The sequence below is a fragment of the Aotus nancymaae genome, unplaced genomic scaffold (assembly GCF_030222135.1).
Source record: "Aotus nancymaae isolate 86718 unplaced genomic scaffold, 86718_ANA_hifiasm-v0.15.2.pri h1tg000083l, whole genome shotgun sequence".
NCBI lineage: Eukaryota > Metazoa > Chordata > Mammalia > Primates > Aotidae > Aotus > Aotus nancymaae.
This window is the reverse complement of record NW_026988498.1, coordinates 2478288-2498453: the sequence shown is the minus strand read 5'-3', so window position 1 is coordinate 2498453 and position 20166 is coordinate 2478288. Positions and strand designations below refer to the sequence as shown.

The window sequence follows — 20166 nt, the reverse complement described above, 5'->3', positions numbered from 1 at the left end:
TTTTTGGTAGTTTTAGTACAGACAGGGCTTCACCATGTTGGCCAGGCTGGTCTTGAAATCCTGACCTTCTGACAGGCCTGCCTTGGCCTCCCAAAGTGCTGGAATTACAGGCATGAGCCACCGCGCCCGGCCATGAACAGTGTTTTCTATCAAGCATTTGTGAAATCATCTGCATGATTCCATCCATATTTTCTAGCCCCTAGGAACACAACAAAACCAGTGACACGTCAACCTGAAGAGCAGAAAGAGAGAAAAACCACAGAAATGCAAAATCCAAAGCAGCAGGTGGACCAGTCGAGCCTTCCAGGTGAGAGATGAATCTGCCTCCAGCTCACTCCTACCAGCCCGCCCTTCTCTTGCAGGTAGATGGTGTGTACCCAAAGGAAGAAAGTCCTCCCTACCTTCTGTAAACACAGGCATGCTGCTCCCCTCCTCCCAGGACATCACTGCAGACAAGAATGAGCGCAGGGCTGCTCAAAGGCTGTTTGCTAGCCACTTAAGCCAATCTGAGGGCAGCCAATCCAGGCCTGGGCTTACTCTCTGATTTCGTAACTGGCCAAATAGAATTCAACCCAAATTGAACTCAACTTACAAGCATCTGTTGGGTCTGTGTGCCAGGCCCTGCTGATAGAAGACACAATCAAGAATGTGACAACAATCCCTGCCCTCAAGGAAATGCCCTGCATCTTCCCCTTAAGCACAAGACGATGCACCGCAAAAAATATTGTTTACTTCCCAGTATTGCTTTCAGGGAAAGGTTATAAAATGTGCACGCCACTCTTGTGAGTCTCAAAAGCTCCAGACGCGCATGTCCTGGCCGGCAGTCTGTGCATGAGTGGGTATTGCAGCTGCCCCTTGCCTGCCCTCAGCTTTCCCAAATGAATCGTGATTCAGTCATTGTGTCAAGAAAATGGGCCAGGTACAGTGACTCACGCCTGTAATCCCAGCACCACGGGAGGCCAAGGCAGGCAGATCACTGGAGGTCAGGAGTTTGAGACCAGCCTGAACTCCTGACCAGCCTGGCCAACATGGTGAAACTCTGTCTCTACAATCATACAAAAATTAGCCAGGCATGGTGGTGGGCGCCTGTGGTCCCAGCTACTCAGGAGGCCAAGACATGAGAATTGCTTGAAATTGGGAGGCAGAGGTTGCAGTGAGCAGAGATTGCACCACTGCACTCCATCCTGGGTGACAGGGCAAGACTGTCCCCCCTCAAAAAAAAAAAAAAAGAAAAACAGAACCCACTAGGAAGAACTTAGCTTTCTGAGGTAAGGCTGACCTTAGGAAACTTCAGAGCTCTATGCTAATTTTATAACTTTACGAAGAGCTGGATCAGAGACCACCCCATTGGAGCCTGGCAATACAATGAGTCAGGGACCAGGAAGTGTTGCTTCAATTTACTGAAGAAACTAAGATGCAAAGAAGTTAAAAACTAAGCTTACATGGTAGGGCTGAAATCAGACCTCCAATGTGATCTAATCAGGGCTCCCAGATTAGATGAGGAAACTTTCTGCTGATTACTTATTTTAAATTAGTTGGGATTTACTTACAGCTTCCATTATTTTATTTTTTTGAACAGACTAATCTAGGGGCACAGCTGCAACACGATGTTCTTACCCCTCCCCCGCCCCCGACTTTGTCCTGGAATGGCGTTTCCAAGCACGTGGGTTTGTTTTACTCTACTTCCTCCATATCACCCTGCAGAGTTACTGGAAGGCTTCAAGAGGCCAGTGCTTTGTCCTTTCTCGAAGGCTGGTTCTGGCTGAGGGGTGTTTCGAAGATCGTTTCAGTTCAGGTGTTTTCATTGGAAAGAAGCAAACCCCATTCAAACATGTTCAGATAGTTATGAATTGCTTTGGCTGTCAAACAACCTTTTATCCTGAGACCAAAACACAAGTTCAGTTGTGATGCTCAAGGTGCCACACAGCAGGAGCCAGCCTGGGACTGGGCCAGAGCCGCCCAGCTTCCTGCTAGGGCAGAGGCTCCATAGGAGACTTACAGAGGCTGTGCTGGGTATGCAGGGTTGGGGAGAGTCTGGAGGTTCGGAGCACGTGTGCAGTTTCACAGGCTGGGGTTAGAGGGCATGTACAATTCCATGTCCAGGTTGGGGGCTGTGGGTGGGGAATTCTGAGATTTAATCAGAACAAGACGTGGTCTCAGGCCACAGGTAGTCAGGCCTGGGTTGTAGTTGGGTGGGCAGAAAGTTCTGTGGCATGGGAAATTTTGAGACGTCTTGACAGTGTGCATGTGTGTCAAGCTTCAGGTGTGTATTGATCAGAGATGGTGCACCATTTCCCTGCGGTTCCCTCAGCCTGTCCCTCCTCCTGGCTTCGGTGTTGTCCCCAGTCCTTCTGCCATCATCCCAAGATGCCCACCAGCCACCCCCGAGAATGAGCTTCCTCACTTGTCCAGAAGAAATCCAAGGTGGTCCTCGTGCTCCCTTGGCCCAAATAGGTTTGAGCCTGCCTTTGTGCCTCAGCTAAGCCTGCCCCGCCCATTCCCATCCACTATCAACCCCTGCTGTGTCTTCCAAGAGCCAGCTGCGGTGTTCCTCTCTCTCGGGGCAGCAACAATCAGAATGAATTGCTCATCCCTCTGTGTTCCCATAGCCAGCATCTGCTCCTCATGACAATCTTCACATGCCTTTCTTCCCCAAGTCTGCCCCTTGCAGGAGTGACAGGGTCTTCGTGCCTTCCCACAGGGCCTAGCAAACTTCCCCATGCTCAGATGTTCTCAACATATATTGGTTGAATGAAAGGATGAGCAAGCATTCAAAAGAGTAAGAACCGGTCGGGCGAGGTGGCTCACGCCTGTAATCCCAGCACTTTGGGAGGCCAAGGCAGGCAGATCACCTGAGGTCAGGAGTTTAAGAGACCACCAGCCTGGTCAACATGCAGAAACCCCATCTCTACTAAAAATACAAAAATTAGCCGGGCGTGGTGGCATATGCCTGTAATCCCAGCTAATCGGGAGGCTGAGGCAGGAGAATTGCGTGAACCCAGGAGGTGGAGGTTGCGGTGAGCCGAGATCGCACCACTGCACTGCACAGAATGAGACTGCATCTCAAAAAATAAAAAAAAGAGTGAGAACAAAGGTCCAGTCCCTAGCAAGAGGCAACCTGGACTCAGCACTGTCTCCAACTTGCCTTCAGAGTGTTCCTTCCCTCTTCCAGGTCACTGCAGGGAGCCTCCACAGTGGGAAAATGAAGGCACAGAAAGAATTTATCATTTCGTGGTGGGGCAGACGGTGCACTACCAGTGCATCCAGGGATACAGGGCTCTACACAGAGGTCCTGCCGAGAGCATCTGCAAAATGACCCACGGAAACACAAGGTGGACCCAGCCCCAGCTCGTATGCACAAAGGAAACGGAGCCCAGTCAGTTTCCAGGTAAGGCAGCTCCCGTGTGGGGTCCACAACACTGCTTTTCTCCATCAGGCTGACCAGGGCAAGACTCCTGACCTCTCCTGCTGTGTGTTTTTGGACAAGCCCCTTGATCTCCCAGGACTTCCATTTTTTCTCATTCTGAAAAAAAAAAATTAAATAGACCAGATAGACCCCAAGGGCTCCTTCAATTAAGGTCCCCTGTGCCCTGAGTGGGGAGAAAGGTGTAGACAGAAGAGAAAGAAAGGTCTAAAGTTCTCTCCCAAGCACCCTAGGTGCTGTCTCATAGTTGCTCCTGAGTCCACTACTTCCCTAAGCCACCAAGTCCTCTTCTGGCTCCAAGGACAAGTCCAGTGCCCCACACACGCATTTTTCCTCTTACTGGTGATCGTGTAAATGCATGATTTGAACAGTGCCCCGCGGTGAGCATGCTCCTTCCCCTTGTGCCATTCCCCGGCTGAGCTTGGATAAACAAACATGAAGAGAGTGCACATGCGCACACACACACACACGTGCGAACGCTCGGCCCACCGATGTCAGGTCTCCTGCTATCTTCCTTCTGAAACCTTAGTATCACGACAATCAAAAGTGACTTACATACAGGCCGAGCATGGTGGCTCACTCCTGTAATCCCAGCACTTTCGGAAGCCAAGGCAGGTGAATCACTTTAGGTCGGGAGTTTGAGACCAGCCTGGCCAATATGGTGAAACTTCGTCTCTACCAAAAATACAAAACTTGGCTGGGCGTGGTGTCGGGTGCCTATAATCCCAGCTACTCAGGAGGCTGAGGCAGGAGAATCGCTTGAATCTGGGAGGTGGAGGTTGCAGTGAGCCGAGATAGCACCACTGCACCCTAGCCTGGCCAACAGAGCAAGACTCCATCTCAAAAAAAATTAATAGTTTTCTCTATCTCCTGTTGTTTCACTCATTATAACCACAAGGCTGTCTCAAAAAAAATGACTTTCCATTCAAGTATTCCTGGTTTTCTTGCTCACTGTACTTCTCATACTCCACATCCTTCTCTTGTGTTCCCCGGGGAGGCTGTTTTGTTCCCTCAGCTGCCTCCCTGGGCCACCCTAACAGCCAGGGAATGTTGCTTCCTTAGAAGAGGCTGAGCAGCAGGGCAGAGCCAGGGTTGCCGACCCCCAGAGGAGGGGAGGGTCTGGCACATAAGCCGCTGTCCTTAGTGCGTCTCTGCTCCATCTAACAGCTCAATGGCATTCGTATTATTATGACCTGTTTCCAAGTCACGGATGGAAACCAGGGCTGAATAGGGAGGCTGGGGAGAAAGCATTGCTCAGAGTTTTGGGGACAGCAGGGTCAGAGTTGGAATTCAGCCTCGCCTGCTCTGCTGAGGCCACTTCACTGCTTCCCGGTGCCCTGGAGTGGAACCACGTGGGGTGGCACTCCCCAGCGGAGTGCCCACACCAGGATTCCTGCCTCCTCGGGTGTATCTGGGGCCGGCTGCCTCGGGTGGGGTGGGAGTGAGGCCCTGACTCCTTTTAGCTCCCCCAGCATCACTCACTCTCTCCCCCAGGTGAAGAGGAGCCTCAGGCAAGCCCCGACAGCCTTCTCGAGAGTGAGACTTCCTGCCTCATCACAACGACAGGTGCGGGAGAGTTTCCAAGAAGACAGAGGCTGGACCACAGAGGCCTAGTCCAAAGGACAGGGGTGGCCAGGAGCCAGGCTCAGGGAGATGGGCAGAGGTGACCTGTAGGGGAGAAAGCTGCAGCAGCCTCCTCTCCCTCTGAGCAGGGACAGGACCTCAGCGACTGCAGGCCCCAAAGCAAGTGTCAGAAAGAGGGAATCCAGGACCAGGCCCAAGCACGGTCCCCAGGCAGAGATGGAACACCTGCCCTCACCACCACCACGTGTCTCCCACCAGCCTGTGAGCTTCTCATCCACAGAGAAGCCCTGACTTCCTTTAGCCTCGTGCCATCCTAAAGTCATCATAGCAGCAGTGTCTCTCTTTATCTCCTTCTCACAGATTTTCAGATACAGACAGAAGTGGCTGCGACCATGGAAACGTTCATACTTACAACGGGGTACCAGCTTGCAGGTGAGTGGGCACTTGCTTTGTGGACAAAAGGTACACCCAGGCCGAGATGTGGACAGGCTGACAGGTTGGTAGATAGGTTGGTTAGTTTATTGGCAGGTTGGTTCATAGTTTGGTAGGTTAGTAAGTTAGTTAGTTGGTTGGCAGGTTGGTTTGTATGTTGGTAGGTTAGTTGGTTGGTTGGTAGGTTGGTAGATTGGCAGGTTGGTTGGTTGGTAGTTTGGTGGGTTAGTTGGTTGGTAGGTTAGTAGGTTGGTTAGTTGGTTAGTTGATTGGTAGGTAGGTTGATTGGTTGGTTGAAAGGACCCCTTCCTCACACTGCAAAATGTGTGAGTAAAAGACTAATCCAGATACCGACATAACTCAGAATCCCATGAACCAGTTACAGGATGCTATGAACGAAGTCTCAAGTCAGCCCCATCAGTTTCTCTCAAGCTGATCTGGAAGGGCTGTACCCCAGGCCTCTGCCAGGGGTCAAGAGTGGGAGGAAGGAGCTATGTAGCCAGGCAGAGAGGACAGGCTTCCAGAAACACAGCAGTCATTTCCTGGTAGGAGGGAAAAACAGACTCTGAGGCTGCATCTGCCTGGGAAAACCTCAGCAGGTTTTTCCTCCAAGAACCTCCAAAACCGCAGCAGAGCAGCGTCTGGAAGACCTGAACCCTTTCAAGAGATGTTAATGTGCTTCTTTTCATCTTCATATTTCAACGCTTCTTTTACCAGGCGCTCTCTGTGTCCTGAAATGAGGCCTGGCCTCTGAGCCTTTCTGAAGGGCTGTGTGGGAGGAGGTTGCCTCCAGAGGGAAAGCTCCCTCCACCCTCACCCTGTCCTCCCCACCCGGTTCCTCAAGCCTCCTAAGAAATCCCAGGGGGAGGAACCTACCTCCCGAGACGGAGAAGAGAGGCTGCAGCCTCCGCCTTGCTCTTGGGGGATGTCCTCAGCCTGCCCTGTAGCCCTGGCTCCTGCCGCTCCTCCTCACGCCAAGCTCAGGGCCCTTTGCTGAACTCCCTCTCTCTATTGACAGTGGCCGGCTGTGTTTTCCTGCTGATCAGCGTCCTCCTCCTGAGCGGGCTCACCTGGCGGCAGAGACGGTAAGTCCGGCATCACGAAGGCAGCACAGGGTCAGAGGCAAGTCCTGTGCCCCGCTCCGCCCCGCCCCATGCTCTCCCTAATCACCTGCAGCAGTGCAGGGAGTGGCAAAGGAAAAAACAGAAAAGAAAAAGTAAACTTTAGAAAGTCAGTGTGTCTCTTGATTATCCAGGGTCTCCCTGACCCCTGCCAGCATACATTCCGGCCAACCCTCATACAAACTCCACAGTAAGACCCTGAGAAAATACAGATCCATTCCCCCAAAACTGAAGCTCTTGGCCCAGCCAGAAAGAAAAATAAAAGATTGCTTCCCTTCTTAGATGAGTCATTGGGCCCATAACATACTCCTAATTTTCCTCATGGGAATTTAAATGTATAAATTATTGCAATACAAATGATAAGCCCCCCACAGGGGTATCGTAGCAGGCATGAGTCTACCAGTTTCTCTAAGGTATCAGCTGGTTCCTAAGGTGTCATTTTAGGATTACAGGAGGTGAAGGAGGTAACGTTGCCTGACACGTTGAAGGTACACTCAGTACTTGAATCCTCTCCTTCCTCAGCATGAACACCTGGCAGGATTGTTTTCATTTGCTAGTTTGAAGACCAAACACTTTCAGGCCCAGAGGACAAAGCTATTTGGCAGTAGGAATGGATCAGCGTTTATGCTGTGAAACAGAACGGTGTGAACCCATGTGAGTTCCCCCAAGGACTCCCAGAATTACAATCTTTGGACAGACTCAAACACACATCTTGAAATGACCCTTCTAGTCAGTTTGTTCAAAATCCTTCCTAGAATCTGATATCAACTCACGGGGCCCTCTTGTGGCAACAGAGCCTAGCCAAAGAGAGTTTTGTTTGGGGAAATATTTCGTTTGTTTTGAGCAATGACCAGGAACCTGTGATGTGCTACAGAAGGCTCACAGTGGCTTGTGAGAGCCAGTGGTTACATTTTCAAGACTTCTGCAAACTGGCTTTTAAGCCTAGCCATTATGTAAAGTTAAAGTATTTGGGGTGGGAGAGCGGCTCCTGCCTTTAACTCTTGTACTTTGAGAGACCAAGGTGAGAGGCTCGCTGGAGACCAGCCTGGGCAACAAAGCAGACCTTGTCTCTACAAAAACATTTTATTTTATTGTATTTTTATTTATCTTATTTTGAGACAGTTTCACTCTTGTTGCCTAGGCTAGAGTGCAATGGTGTGATCTTGGCTCACCACAACCTCCACTTCCCCAGGTTCAAGCGATCCTCCTGCCTCAGCCTCCTGAATAGCTGGAATTACAGGCATGCACCAGCACCCCCGGCTAATTTTTTGTATTTTTAGTAGAGACGGGGTTTCTTCATGTTGGTCAGGCCAGTCTCAAACTCCCAACCTCAAGTGACCCTCTTGTCTCGGCCTCCCAAAGTGCTGGAATTACAGGCCTGAGCCACCACACCCAGCCTATAAAAACATTTTAAAATTAGCTAGGTGTGATGGCACATACCTGTAGTCCCAGCTACTGGGAAGGGTGAGGTGGGAGAACCCCTTGAGTCCAGGAGTTCAGGGTTGCAGTACACTTCAGCCTGGGTGACAGATTGAGATGCTGTCTTAAAAAAAAAAAAAAATTAAAGTATTCAAATTTATAGTTCAATAAACTATATTAAATACAAGAGCAAGAATTACTTACAATGAATCGCTTCCTAATTATTTGCTACATTTTACTGCTATCTTTGTTCCCGGGGCAGTTTACATCTATTGTGTCTGCATGGTGGAAATACCGTATGATGGTGGCTACTGTCCATCTCTTCCCAACCATGTGTTCAGGGATGTCACACTGCCAGCGGCAAGCTGGGTGTGGAGGGAGGATTTACACCATGAGAGATAGGCAACCATCCTCAGAGAGCTGCTTGTTAAACATCACCAGCACACCTCTGCGTGGAGCCTTGTGCTATGGGACCTCTGTGCAAAGTAGGGAGAAATTAGATATTCCCATGAGCCAACTAAGGACTGGGAAAAGGCTAAGACCGTATTGTTCAATACAGTAGCCACTAGCCACCTGTGGATACTTAAGTGTGTTTAAACTTAAGTAAATTAAATACAATTAGGAGTTCAGTTTCTCAGTTGCACTAGCCACGTTTCAAGAGTTTCCTAGCCACAGATGTCTATGTTATTGGACAGCACAACTACGAAAGACTTCCATCATCTCAGAAAGTTCCATAGCACAGTGCTGGAAGCTTTAATGCATGCAAATCATTTAGCGCAGTCAGTTGCTGTTTAATATTCCTGTTCCACAGCTACAATCTGCTACATAGTTTTTAAAAACTTACGCCAGGTGCAGTGGCTTCCGCCTGTAATCAGCACTTTGGGAGGCCGAGGCAGGCAGATCATGAGGTCAGGAGTTTGAGACCAGCCTGGCCAACATAGTGAAACCCTGTCTCTACTAAAAACACAAAAAGTAGCCAGGCATAGTGGCGTGCGCCTGTAATCCCAGCTACTTGGGAGGCTGAGGCAGGAGATTTGCTTGAACCCTGGAGGCGGAGGTTGCAGTGAGCTGACATTGCGCCACCATACTCCAACCTGGGCAACAGAGCAAGACACTGTCTCAAAAAATAAACAACAAAAAAAACACCTTAAAGAACATTTTCTCAGTGACAGACACTCTGCCAGGGACTCAAAGATGAATACAACATGGTCCTACTTTTAGGTGCCTGCAGACTAGTGGAAGAGAAGGAAAACATACTCACTTTAAATATAATTTGTGAAACCCTAATGTGGAGGTGTTACAGGACCAAAGTGAGAAGCCCCTCCATGGGGGTTTACAGAAGGCTTTAGATCTGACGGTGCCAGGTAGAGAGTGGCAGATGATGGCTTCTAGGCAGAGGGAGCATGAGGAAGGGTGTGAGGTGTCAAGGGTGGGATGAAGTGTTGGGGAGAAGCCAAGCAGCGCTGAGCAGCTGGGTGCATGGGGCAGCCTGACAATGATGCCCTGCCATAGGGACAGACAGTGACCAAGTCAGGGAACATCAGGCCAGGCTGAGGAGCTGGACTTCATCCCCAGGATTCCTCCTGATGAGGTTCTCTTCATCCAGTAGTGAACCACAGAAGGCTTTACATGGCTAGAAGGCAGGTGGTAACACTGGCCATCCACGCGGTCTGACTACAGCGCAGAGGCTGGGTTGAAGGGTGGGTGATTGTGGTGGCAGTTTGACTACATGACAATGGGATACATGCACCAAGATCGTACAGTACTCCTTTTGTTTTATTTGGAGATGGAGTCTTGCTCTGTTGCCCAGGCTGGAGTACAGTGGCGTGATCTTGGCTCACTGCAACCTCCACCTTCTGGGTTCAAGCAATTCCCCTGCCTCAGCCTCCCAAGTAGCTGGGACAGCAGGCACATGCTACCGTACCTGGCTAATTTTTGTATTTTTAGTAGAGATGGGGTTTCACTACGTTGGCCAGGTCAGTCTCGAACTTCTGACCTCAAGTAATCCACCTGCCTCGGCCTCCCAAAGTGCTGGGGTTACAAGCATGAGCCACCATGCCCAGCCTGAATGACTCTAAGTGTTGGAAAATAAATAAATAGAAAAAATTGTAAAGTACATCCACAGAAAATGTGAGCTTTATCACTTTCATAGGACACGTGCACAAAAAGGCTTTGTGAGCATGATCTAAGGGTGGAGGTTTCGGCCCTCTGACTTCAAAAGGTCACCTAGTGGACACTCACACAGGCCCAGTTGGAGAGCTGGTGGCCTCAGCCAGCTTGAACCAAACAAGAGCTGAGCCCAAGTTCCTAAAAAGGAACATAAGCAGTCCTTACAATGATAACCTATCCACCAGAGACGGCGTCTACAAGGAAGCCAGTGGAAGTTTAGTTATATATGACTTAGCCACATGACTTTCAGGTATATGGGTTTAAAAATCACCGGAATCAAGAGACTAAAAGTAAGGCAAGCTAAGTCTGGCAGGCCTATTCAGGTCAGCCCTCAGTTTCACAGCTACCGCACAATGAATGGAATTCTAGTGCTGTGAGAACCACAGAACAGAGGCTGAACTTGGGCAGCCAGTCGTGGCCTCTGGAGGGATGGAGAGGCCTTGAGGTCAGATTTCAGTGTGTGGGAAGGCGACAGTTCACTGGGGGGGGGTTATGAGTTAGCAGGTCAATTGGGTCTAAAGTGGAATGCTCCGCCCACACTGGTTTAGGATGGGACCACATTTTTTTGGTGCTGTATTACACATATGACCCTGACTTTGTTACACCTCCACAGGAGGAAGAGTAGAAGAACAATCTAGAAAACCAAAAGAACGAGAACTTCTTGGTAAGAAGCCAAGAACAGACAACAGAAGTCATGAGGCCCCAAGCAAAGTCAGAGGAGCTAAACACTTGCCCAGGAGACCTCCCTGGGCTCACCTGGGTTTTGGAAGCTCTGAAGTCACATCGCAGGACACGGAGCAGTGGCAACCCCATCTCTACGCCAGCTCAGTCCCATCAGAGAGCGAACGCTACCCACTTCCAAAGAGCAATTCCGTCATTGAAGAAAAGGGCAAAACCACCAGAACTCTCCATCTCATTTACATGTATATGTGTCATTAAAGCCTGAACGGTATGGAACTCTGTCCACGCTCTATGTAGTATAGAGAAAAGTAGGTTTACATTAATCTCGTCCCAACTCTCCAGTTCAGGAATCCCAAGGAAAGCCCTCGCACTAATGTAAATACACAACACACACACTCCACCCTATACAACTAGACATCGTCCTCATGGCTCCTTTCTCAGCCGCTTCTGACTGCTGATTCTCCCGTTCACGTCGCCTAATGAACATCCTTTAAGGACTGCGGGCTGCCACCCAGAAATCATTTTACCCTTGGCTCAGTCCTCTAAGCTGACCCCCTTCTACTGAGCCTTCAGTCTTGAATTTCTAAAGAACAGAGGCCATGGCAGAATAATCTTTGGGTAACTTCAAAACGGGGCAGCCAAGCCCATGAGGCAATGTAGGAACAGAAGGATGAATGAGGTCCCAGGCAGAGAATCGTACTTATCAAAATTTTACTCGTGCATTACTAAGAGGCCTCTTTAAGAGTTAGTTTCTCGGGGATCGCTATGAATAATACCCTGAATCTGGCCTGCACTAATCTGATGTTTACAGGTGGACACGCAAACATTAATGTGTACATTTTCTAATAAGTGTCTAAGAACACCGAAAAGGGATCAGTACATTCAATGTTTATGGAAGGAAGGAAAGAAAGAAGGAAGTGAAGACGGAGAAGGGAAGGAGGTCATATTGGTAGAATGTAACCATGGAAAACAGCACATCAGGCCAGGCATGGTGGCTCAGGCCTGTAATCCCAGCTCCCTAGGAGACCAAGGTGGGAGGATCTCTTGAGACCAGGAGTTTGAGACCAGCCTGGGCAGCATAGCAAGACTTCATCCCTACAAAAAATTAAAAATTGGCTGGATGTGGTGGCATGCACCTGTAGTTCCAGCCACTCAGGAGGCTGAGGCAGGAGGATTGCTTGAGCCCAGGAGTTCGAGGCTGCAGTCAGCCATGATGGCACCACTGTACTCCAGCGTGGGCAACAGAGCAAGGCCCTGTCTTTAAGGGAAAGAAAAGAAGAGCATGTCAGCAGTCCTCGAACATTACCAGAAAGTTCAGCATATCAGAATCACCTGGAGGCCTTGTTAAAACAGTTCGCTGGAACGATCTCCAGAGTTTCTGAGTTGTTGGTCTGGGAGAGAGGCAAAGGGTTTGCATTTCTAACAATTCCCAGGTGCTGCTGCTGCTGCTATGCAGGGAACACACTTTGAGAACCGTTGTGTTATCCCTCTGCACACCCACCCAGTCTCAACTCCCACGAAAAACTCAGCTTCAGGAGCTGAGATTCCAGTGTGCCCCCTGGTTCCATGTCTGGTGTTACAGCTCCCTCACAAATGTGCCGAGTCGACATTCCAGCTCAGCAACATCACACGGTTAGGGACATGAACGGAAATTATTCATTCATGAAACTATCAGCCAGTTTTCATTTCTGAAGGGGCAGAAGAGTGTCAGGAAAAATAATGGGCAGTTTTCAGCAGGGTCCAGATTCAGGTTAAAGAACTATTTCTGTCTTTTTGATGACCAGCCACATACAGACTCACCTGTGTACCCTCCCACTCCCCCTTCAGGTATATGTTTTCTAAGTTGCAAAGAATCTCAGACCAAATATATATATATATATATATATATATATATATATATATATATATATGTAAATCTTACTTGAGTAGAATTGAATTACTCCTTTTGGGTGTTGAGGGGTCTACATGATCAAAACTTTTCCATGATAATACTAAGATGTTATTGACCATTTCACTCTCCTTCTCTCAAAAAGGTATGGTGGAATTTTCCAGAAGCTATGTGATATGTGGTGGTGATATCATCACTCTGCTGTTAACATATAATCAATTTATTGCTATTGTTTATAAATGAATAAATGATATTTTTTAAGAAATCTTGGTTTTTGTTATAAATATAAGTATTGCTAGCTATAACGTATGTAACCAAAAGCCCTTTATAGTTTTTTGATTTTTTTTTTTTTTTTTGAGATGGAGTGTCACTCTTGCCCAGGCTGAAGTGCCGTGGCATGATCTCGGCTCACTGCAATCTCTGCCTGTTGGGTTCAAGCAATTCTCCTGCCTCAGCCACCCAAGTAGCTGGACTGCAGGCACCCACCACCACACCCAGCTAATTTTGGTATTTTTAGTAGAGATGGGGTTTGACCATGTTGGTCAGGCTGGTCTCGAACTTCTGACCTCAAGTGATCCACCCACCACGACCTCCCAAAGTGCTGGGATTACAGGCCTGAGCCACAGCACCCAGTATGGGGTCCTCTATAGTTTTAATAGTTTTAAATAACATGCAAAGGTCCTGTCAAATGGCCAACAAGCACATCAACATCACTGGTCATTTCAGAAACACAAATCAAAACCACAATGAGACACACTTCACACCCACTGAGATGACTAAGAGAAAGAACAGGAATGCTCACAGATGGCTGGTAGGATGTCAAACGGTGCAGCCACCTGGCAAAGCAGAGATGGGCATTTCCTCAGGAAGCTGAAGATAGATGTCCTATGACCCAGCAATTCTATTCCTAGGTACACATCCAAGGAAGACAAAAACATATGTCTAAATGCAAACTTGTACACAACTGTTTATAACAGCATTGTTCATACTCTCCAAGAGGTAGAAACACCCACATACCCAACAACAAATGAATGCATAAAGGCTGGGCATGGTGGCTCACGCCTATAACCTCAGCACTTTGGGAGGCCAAGGTGGGCAGATCACTTGAGGCCAGGAGTTGGAGACCAGCCTCAACAACATGGTGAGACCCCAGCTCTACTGTCTCTACTACAAATACAAAAAATTAACTGGGCATGGTGGCAGGCGTCTGTAATTCCAGCTACCTGGGAGGCTGAGACATAAGAATCCCTTGAACCTGGGAGGCAGAGGTTGCAGGGAGCCAAGATGGTGCCACGCACTCCAGCCTGGGCAACAGAGGGACTCTTCTCTCCAAAAAAAAGAATGGATGACCAAATCATGGCATAGCCTACAGAGAAGTATTAGCCACAGGAAGGGACGAACTACTGATCCATGCTGCCATTTCGATGAGGGTCAAAAACATTACGCTGAGTGAAGGAAGCTCCACACAAAAGGTCACTGTTGTATGACTCTTTTTTTTTTTAAAGACGGGGTTTCACCATGTTGGCCAGGATGGTCTCGATCTTCTGACTTCGTGATCCGCCTGCCTCAGCCTCCCAAAGTGCTGGGATTATAGGCATGAGCCACTGCGCCCGGCGTATGACTCTTTTTATATGAAATATCTAGAATAGGCAACTCCCTAGAGACAGAAAGCAGATTAGTGTTTGCCAGGGGATTTTTCTGGGGTAGCAAAAAAGTTTGGAAACTAGAGAAAGGAGATAATGGCACAACATGTTGAACACACTAACAGCCACTGGATTGTACGCTTCACGGTTCATTTTGTGTTATGTGAATTTCACCTCAACTTTTTAAAAAGGAGATCCTGAGACCAACAGATTTGAATATTGCTTATCTTATGATTCTCAAAGAAGAGTCCTCAGCCCGGAAGGATCATCCTGAAGTCTTTATGGTGACTTTAGCATTTTATGAAGTAAGTTTTCAGGAGACCCTGAATTTTTGTTTTCAAAAACTAAAAGTAGCATGTTACTAAAGTTTATGGAAGACTCTAATTCAGCATTCTGTCAAGAAAGTACAATTTGCATAGCTCCCAGGAAGCTTGCTGTGCCTGATGCAACACCACATCCATCGTGAGTTGGTTTTAGTTTTTACTCACTGGTATTCCTTCAGCTAATTATGAATTCCTGCCAGTGATTTTCATGGAGGGGTGGTGTTGGCTGGCTCCCAGTGTGCATCCTCATAATCAATTAATTTGCTGAGGGTTGAAAACCTGAATAAACCGAAAGTCAATAACTCTTCTTAGATCTGTAGAAGTAAGATTACAGGGTAGCTCACTGTCCCCAGTATTGGAGAGGCAGACAGGCTGAGACAGGGAAATCGCAACTTCCTGGAGCAGAAGCAAAGGTCTTCTCCAGTCTTGTTGACTCAAACTAGGTCTCCTGTCTACGCCTGCACTGCCACCAGAAGATATGAGATGATTCTGATTTCATAAGGCCCAAGCCGCAGACCCCACTCCTAGAATCAGTAATAAAGAGAAGATCTTAAAAGCAGCCAGAGAGAAATGAACGATTGCAGAGAAACATAAATAAGGATGACAGGTTCAAGCAATTCTTCTGCCTCAGCCTCCCATATAGCTGGGATTACAGGCATGCACCACCATGCCCAGCTAAGTTTTGTATCTTTAGTAGAGATGGGGTTTCACCATGTTGGTCAGGCTGGTCTTGAACTCCTGACCTCAAGTGATCTTCCCGCCTCAGCTTCCCAAAGTGCTTGGATTACAGGGGTGAGCCACCATGCCCGGCAATAACCACTTCAAATATAAATTGTCTACACATCCCATAAAAGACAAAGATCGTAAGATTGGATTTTAAAAGCAAGAATAAATATATCCATACTATAAGAAATAAAAAAATTAAAAGTAAAAAGATTGAAAACAGCACAAGAAAGCTGGAGTGCTGCTATTTAATATCAGATTAACACATTTGAGAGTAACGAATATAGCCAAGGACAAAGAAGGTCATTTCATAGTGCTGAAAGGATCAGTTCTTCAGGAGGCCATAGCAACCTAATGCTAGGATTGTTAGAACTGCTATGCACTTAACACCAGCGCTTCAAAATACATGAAGTGAAAACTAATTGAACTGCAAAAGTAAGTAGTCAAATCTGGGACCATCGTGGAAGATTTCAAAATGCTTCTCTCACTCTCAGACCCAGGTAGAACAAGTAGATAGAAAACCCGATAAAATATAGAGGACTTATATAACATTATCAACCAATTTGAGTTAATTGAAATTTATAGACCATTTACCCAACAAAGACTGAACACACATTCTTTCAAAATGCATAAGGAACATTTATCACCACAGGCTGTTTACTAGGACATTTTTTTAAAGCCTCCACCTCACACTCTTTAGGATGGCTGTTATCAAAAAGAAAATAGAAAATAACAAGTGCTGGCAAATATATGAGGCAACTGGAACTCTTGTGCACTGGTGGGATTGTAAATGGAGCAGCTGCTGTGGAAAACAGCATGGCAGATGCTCAAAAAAAAAAAAAAAAGAATTGCCGTATGATCCAGCAATTCCATGTCTGAGCATACACCCAAAAGTGTGGGAAACAGGGTCTCAAAGAGTTTATAGCAATGTCATTCTCGATGGCCCAAAGGTGGAGGCAACCCAAGTGTCCATCAGCAGATGAAAGAATAAACCAAGTGTGGTCCGTACGCATCATGGAATATTATTCAGCCTTAAAAAGGAAGGAAACGTTGACACAGGCTATGGAATGGATGAAGCTAGAGGACAGACTCTGTGAAATAAGCCAGACACAACAGGACAAACACTGTTTGATTGCACTTACCTGAGTTCCTTCCTTAGAGTAGTCAGATTCGCTGAGACAGAAAGTAGAATGGTCATTGCCGGAGTCTGGGGGAAGGGGAGGAGGAGTTATCATTTAATGGGAACGGAGTTTCAGTTTTGCAAGATTAAAAAGTTCTGGAGAAGGACAGTAGTGATGGTTTAATAGCAACGTGATTGTACTTAATGCTGTAGAATTGTGCACCTGAAAATGGTGACGATGGTGAATTGTACATTGTCTGCTTTTTACCACATTTTAAAATATATATATACACTGTTTGAGTCCATTTATATGAATTCCTAGAAAATCCCAACTACCCTGCAGTGACAGAAAGCAGATCAAAGACTGTCAGTGGAAGATGACAAAGGAGCACTATCTCGATTGTGGTTTTATGGGTGTGTACTTACGCCAAAATTTACCAAACTGTGGACTTCGAATACATGCAGCTTTTTTTATTATTATTATTTGAGACGGAGTTTCGCTCTTGTTACCGTGGCTGGAGTGCAATGGCACGATCTCGGCTCACCGCAACCTCCGTCTTCTGGGTTCAAGCAATTCTCCTGCCTCAGCCTCCCGAGTAGCTGGGACTACAGGCGTGCGCCACCATGCCCAGCTAATTTCTGTATTTTTAGTAGAGACGGGGTTTCACCATGTTGACCAGGATGGTCTCCATCTCTTGACCTCATGATCCACCCACCTCGGCCTCCCAAAGTGCTGGGATTATAGGCATGAGCCACCGCGCCTGGCCATGTACAGCTTTTTATATGTTCACTAAACCCCCAATAAAACTCTTTCTTAAAAAATTACCTGTTTGAAATTCCCAGCCAAGTTCTGTTTTTTGGACTGACCCCTGAGTGAATCTCTCCTGGCCTCACCAGCCTGCAGTTCAGATGAAACTGCTCTTGGTGATAACCCGTGCACACACACAGTCTCTTTCAGAGCCTGCAGACTCAGATAAGACCGTGTTCTTGGTAATAACCTGTAAATAACCCATACACACACAGTCTCCTTCAGAACCTGCAGGTTCAGATGAGACCACGCTCCTGGTAATAATCCCCACCCCACCCCCACACATGCACAGTCTCCTTCAGAGTCTACAGGTTCAAATGAGACCATGTTCTTGGTAATAACCCCCCCGCGCTCGCTCTCGCTCTCTCTCTCTCTCTCTCTCTCTCTCTCTCGCTCTCTCTCTCTCTCTCTCTTTCCTTCAAAGCCTGCAGGTTCAGATGAGACTGCACTCTTGGTGATAGCCCATATGCGCGCGCGCGCGCACACACACACACACACACACACACACCGTCTCCTTCAGATATTTTTAGGAGTCCTCAACTTCTGACCAGACAGCCTTCCTGGGCTCCACCTATGGAAGGGGAACACCCTCCTCCTTCCCACTATATGTCGTGTTTTATTACCTGGGCACTAAGACGAGTGACTGTGTCCTAGAGTCTCACAGAACCCTTCATGAATCCTGCATCCCCGGCTTCTGCCCGCAGCTTTTCTTTCCCTAAGTTTTTGACGCAGACCCATGGAAGAACTTCTGAGACAGGTATCAGGATGTCCTCTGTGTTATTCTCTATTCTTCTCCCCCAGCCTCACTCCTCCAAAAATGCATCCAGAGTCACAGGTCCTGCCCCATAGGTTTCCCAGAGGTGCCCAGATCAATCTGAATTCTAGGGGCGAATGCAGGTGGTCGGAAACCCCCGTCCACGTGCCTCACGATGAGGATGTAACACCATCTGTTAGGACCTCTGGACTCTAGGTTCTTTACGTGTTCATTTCACAAATATTTAACACCACTCCTTAAGGAAAACCTAGAAACAAGAGGCTCGATTGCTGTCGGGACAAAATGACGTGTGAAGTGTTACAGTGCGGCAGAGTTCCCACGTTAAGGCTCCAGACTGCATGTTCTGTTCTCATGCAACACCTACACGTGGACTTGTGAGAACAAAGTCACCAGGTGCTGCTCTGCTGGGTGCCAGGAACACTCCACCAGGCGCAAAACCGAAAAGGTGGGGGAATGTGGGACAGGCAGGAGAACCGCTTTCCTTCCCACCCACGCCGCTCTCTGCCCTCACTGTGAAGGAAGAGAAAAGGAAAAGAGTGATGGTGAAGTCTATGCCGCAGGTCTGTGCTTCTTGATGCTTTGCAATTTGTGGAGGAAAGATAGATTCTAATACCCAGAATACATTAAATTGTGATTCCCAAAAACCTAGGGCAGTCAGGCTGCATTTTGGAAGCAGCAGCCAGGAGTACAAGTCCTGGCCCAAGGGAAGGAGGAAAAGTGGGAGAAAGCTCGAGATAGCCCTCTGAGTTTCCCTCGGGCAAACGTGGCCTAACGAGATCCAGCCTCGGAGACAGAGCAAGACTCTGTCTCAGGGGAAAAAAAAAAAAAAAAATTAATAAAAGAAAAGCAGCTGAAAACATAGAAGTAGGATAGATGATTAATTTTTTAACATATTTTTCTAAATTCTGTAATACTTGTGTTATTTGCAAACTTTTCAAAACATGCAATTTGTTGTGCTTTATTTTATCATTATTTTACTTTTATACCTATAAAAAGAGAGAAAGGCTATAGCCCAATCTGCTTTCAGTGACCATTAGGACCCCAAATTGCTTTCTGTCCATTCTTGAACTCATTTTATTTTTAATTTGTGTCTTTTGTCATTTGAGAAAATAGTCTGGGATGGGCAAGTGGCACTGGTGTTCACTAAAAAATAAATAAAAAGTCTGGCTACAGGGTTGTGCATTTTAATGCTTGATTCAAAACAAACTATTAGTATCCTCAATTTTCTCTAGTAATTTTGTTTCAATTTCACTGACTTCTGCTATTTATTATTTTCTTCATTCTGTTTACTTTCAGATTTATTTGCTTTTCTTTTTATACTTTCTTTAGATAAAAGCTGAGATCACTGAATTGAGGTTTTTCTATTTCTCTGATACAGGCATTTAATACTATAAATTTCCCTCTAAGCACTGCTTTAGCTGCATCCCTCAAATAAAGAAATGCATTTTCAAAAAAAAAAAAAAGAAAGAAATGCATTTTCATCTCATTCAGTTAAAAAAAAAATTCTACCTTGTGATTTCTTCCTTGACCTGTGGATCATTCAAAAATGTTTTGTTGAATTTCCAAATATTTGAGAATTTTCTATCTACCATTCTATTAATGATTTCCATTTTAATTATGTCATGAGGATAATATATTTTATGTGATATGAATCCTTTTATGTTTATTGAGGCTTAGAATAGAATCTATTTTCAGTGGTTGAGAAACGGATCTCTCTTGGTGAATGTTCCATGTGTATTTGTAAAAAATGTGTACTCTATCTGCTGTTGTTGGATGAAATGTCTTGATAGTGTTTTCAATCTTCTATATTCTTACTGATTTTTTTCATCTACTTGTTCTATGAATTACTGAGAGAGGAGAGTTGGACCATACTTCAACCATAATTATAGATTTTTTTAAATGTCTCCTTTTAGTTCCACCAGTTTTTGCTTAATGTGTTTTGAAGTTGTTGTTAAGTACATTCACATATAAGACTGTAATGTCTTCCTGATTCGTTTACCCTGTTAGTATGTGATGTCCTTCTTTATCTCTGGTAATATTCTTTATCCTGAAGTCC

At 46.6% G+C, this 20166-nt stretch overlaps 1 protein-coding gene and 1 long non-coding RNA gene across 4 annotated transcripts in view; one reads left to right on the top strand and one right to left on the bottom strand.

Moving 5' to 3' along the window:
- Positions 1 to 12684, top strand: part of IL2RA (interleukin 2 receptor subunit alpha) — a 52397-nt gene extending 39713 nt beyond the window's left edge. For both annotated transcript variants that reach the window (XM_012443406.2, XM_012443405.2), the window contains 6 exons: positions 197 to 307; positions 3173 to 3388; positions 4919 to 4990; positions 5369 to 5440; positions 6459 to 6525; positions 10763 to 12684. In XM_012443406.2, the coding sequence (XP_012298829.2) occupies positions 197 to 307; positions 3173 to 3388; positions 4919 to 4990; positions 5369 to 5440; positions 6459 to 6525; positions 10763 to 10787 (563 nt within the window). In that variant the 3' untranslated portion in view covers positions 10788 to 12684. The remainder of the gene's footprint in view (positions 1 to 196; positions 308 to 3172; positions 3389 to 4918; positions 4991 to 5368; positions 5441 to 6458; positions 6526 to 10762) is intronic.
- Positions 1 to 20166, bottom strand: part of LOC105710899 (uncharacterized) — a 39897-nt gene that overhangs the window by 3328 nt on the left and 16403 nt on the right. The window contains exons 3-6 of one of the 2 annotated variants that reach the window (XR_010339700.1): positions 16550 to 16614; positions 13521 to 13625; positions 6317 to 6510; positions 3546 to 5982 (exon numbers count right to left, since the gene is read on the bottom strand). This is a non-coding gene — a long non-coding RNA (uncharacterized LOC105710899). Of the gene's footprint in view, positions 1 to 3545; positions 5983 to 6316; positions 6511 to 13520; positions 13626 to 16549; positions 16615 to 20166 lie in introns of those variants that run through there. The other variant, XR_010339699.1, reaches the window with a different exon arrangement.